Source organism: Salvia miltiorrhiza, chromosome 3, assembly GCF_028751815.1.
Source record: "Salvia miltiorrhiza cultivar Shanhuang (shh) chromosome 3, IMPLAD_Smil_shh, whole genome shotgun sequence".
Taxonomy (NCBI): Eukaryota; Viridiplantae; Streptophyta; class Magnoliopsida; order Lamiales; family Lamiaceae; genus Salvia; species Salvia miltiorrhiza.
Window position 1 is genome coordinate 9,196,598 of NC_080389.1, and position 3,054 is coordinate 9,199,651.

Sequence of the window (3,054 nt, forward strand, 5' to 3'; positions counted from 1 at the left end):
CCACTAATCATAACAGTTGTGACTTCACAACCAATAAATATTGTTGGTTGTGACTTGAAGTATTATATCTTAAATTCACAACAAACAATAACAAGTCAGTTGTGAATTCAAACGCCGACATTCAACACAGAACCAAAACAGTACAGATGGGTTGTGAATATGCATACTCTTCAACATGAATTCACAACCACTAATCATAACAGTTGTGAATTCACGACCAACGAATATTGTTTGTTTGGAATTCAAGTATTATATTTTAAATTCACAACCAACAATAAGAGGTCAGTTGTGAATTCAAACCTCAACATTCAACTCAGAGCCAAAACAGTCCAAAATAACATAACAGTAAATATAACAATTCACAACCTAGTCTGTTCAGAATTTAATCACGACCAAACTGTTCAGAATTAAATCAAAATAACAACGAAAATAACAATTCACAACCAGAACCAATCACAATCCAAAAAACAAAAAGCAACCAAAAAAAATCATGAAATCACAATCAAGCACTTGGATTAAGTGACGGACACTTTCTTTTTGTATGCCCAGTCTTTTGGCAAATACTGCAATGCTTAGCACGACGAGGACGATCAACTTCTTGCTCATCACTTTCTACGGGAATTGAAATTTCTTCTTTACACTTTGACTTGTAATGACCTGATTTGTGGCATCTTGAACAAACACTAACACGTGACTTTGTAGAAGATTCCATTGTTGAAGGAATTCTAGAAGTCCGTGGACGCCCTGATTGACTAGGATTCTGTGGTGCACCAACAACCCTTGAACTCACATCTGCAGGAACATACCACTCATCTTGATGAGGGATAGGATTCACATCAATAGAATACATCTCACGTAACGTCTGCATTGTATAGTAGCTAGACACAAAAGCAATGCAAGATTGCTTTGACTTCCTACAAAATCAAAACACATTCAAATTTAATGAAACATATACAGTAAAAAAAAAAGCAAAAACATCAAAAACAAAGACAAACATATAAAAACTTACAATATAGCAGCAGCAGCATGAGGGCAAGGGATCAAGTCAAGATCAAACTCATGACAAGAACAACTCATAGCACGAAGATCAACAACATAGTTTCGATCACTAGAAGAAACTGTGAATTTGAATGCATTAATTGCATTAACATCCATTCTCCGACCTTCCTCAACTGAAATGTCTAGTTTCAATGCAGCCCACTCTGTAAGTGGATGAGTTCTTGCCAAAGCCTTGCTACGCCTTTCTGCAAACCAATGACATATCAATGTTCTCACAAATTCTAGCAAGGTGCATACGGGCAATCTCCTACCCCATCGAAGCCTACCATTGAATACCTCGGCACAATTAGACGTCATGAAGTTATATCTACGAACTCCACAATGACTACGTGCCCATCTAGATGGCTGAAGATCCATCAACTTCTTATATGCACCTTTGTCACGAACTAAGGCCAATTGCCCAGAATGCAAATCATATTGCTCCCTCTTGTAGCTATTTGCAGCTCTTTGAAACATAGCTACAACATTTGCACCATATCTTGCAAGGTTCTTCTGTAAATGATATGTGCAAAGACCATGAGGAACTCCAGGAAACACAGCTTCAACAGCATTCTTTATACTGATATGCTGATCTGAAACAAATAACATGTTCTCTAAAACACCAAAAGCTCGTTTCAACCGTGTAAGAAACCATAACCATGAACTGTCATTCTCCTTATCACCCAATCCAACAGCTAATGGGAAAACCTGTTCATTTCCATCCTTTGTCACAGCAACAAACATCACACCCTTATACTTTCCTTTCAAATGGGTAGCATCAATAACAACAACAGGACGTCCAGATGATAAAAAACCACGAATACAAGCACCAAGAGCCATAAAACAATACTTAAAGACATCATCTCCATTAGTCTCCAAATCAATAATCGAGTCCGGGTTGCAATGCTGCACCATATGAAGATATGAGGGGATCAACTGAAAAGACTTATCAGGATCGCCATAAATAAGCTTGATGGCGTGATTCCTCCCGGCATAAGCAGCTGAATAGTCAACATGAAATCCATACTCTCGCTGCAATTGAGCTGCCATCTCCTTAGGCTTCAGAACTGCACCATTGTGCATCAATGTTGGTGCAAAAAAAGCACAAATAATCTTTGAAGAAACCGTACGTGGACCATGGTGGCGAAAATCCATCTGACAAGTGTGGGGTGCAATCCACTTGATCACCCTCCAAACTGTACCTGAAGCAGTCGCACGCATCAAAAATTGGCACTCATCTGGATACTTGCAGTTAGCATTAAATCTGCTAGTGGATGACCTACTAACAACAAATTCAACTCGATTCTTCAAGTGGTACAGACCCAATGCAGTAATCATACTATCTTTGTCCATATAGGTAGATCCAACAGCTAAAGAATCTCTAGAATATAACTCAACATCAATAGCTCCATCGACAGGCAACGAAGCTTGATACATTGCACCTGGAATAATCCATTGCCGCATACTGCTAGTATCAACATTAATGCTCTGATCATCCAAACCATCATTAACAAAAGAAGAAGATGGCAAAGGTGGAACTATATGTCGACTTCTAACAACAGTGGGAACATCCTGCTGTAAATCATCATCCAAGTCATCAAGACTATCCTGATCATCAGAAACCTCATCACCATCATCTAAGTAAAAATCAATATCGTCAATGTTTTCATACAGATTATCATTAGCAAAGCCATCTCCAACAACAGGTCCAGCCAACAAATGAGGTGAAACAGTCACAAACACTTTGGGAACCTCAGAAGTATCAATAACATACTGCAAATCCAAATCATTCATAACATTCATTACAATGTTATCTCCATCAGGTGCCACAACAACTGAACTTAATAGATAACACATAGAGCTCATGTCAGCTGCAACTAGCAAATGAATATGACTAATCAAGCTCGAATACTTCAATCCATCAGGAGGAATTAAGTGAAACCTTCTTTGTCCACCAAGATACTTGTCATTCACCAATTCACCACCATAATGTATAATAATCCCAGGTCGACTCAT

At 38.4% G+C, this 3,054-nt stretch overlaps 1 protein-coding gene across 1 annotated transcript; it reads right to left on the minus strand.

Annotated features, from left to right (window-relative positions):
- Window positions 1-502: 502 nt before the first annotated feature.
- On the minus strand, window positions 503-3,054 carry LOC131018274 (uncharacterized). Its single transcript, XM_057946997.1, has 3 exons — window positions 1,326-3,054; window positions 1,010-1,244; window positions 503-914 (listed from the first exon to the last, which is right to left on the minus strand). The coding sequence occupies exons 1-3, from the start codon at window positions 3,052-3,054 to the stop codon at window positions 503-505; spliced, it is 2,376 nt and encodes a 791-aa protein (XP_057802980.1).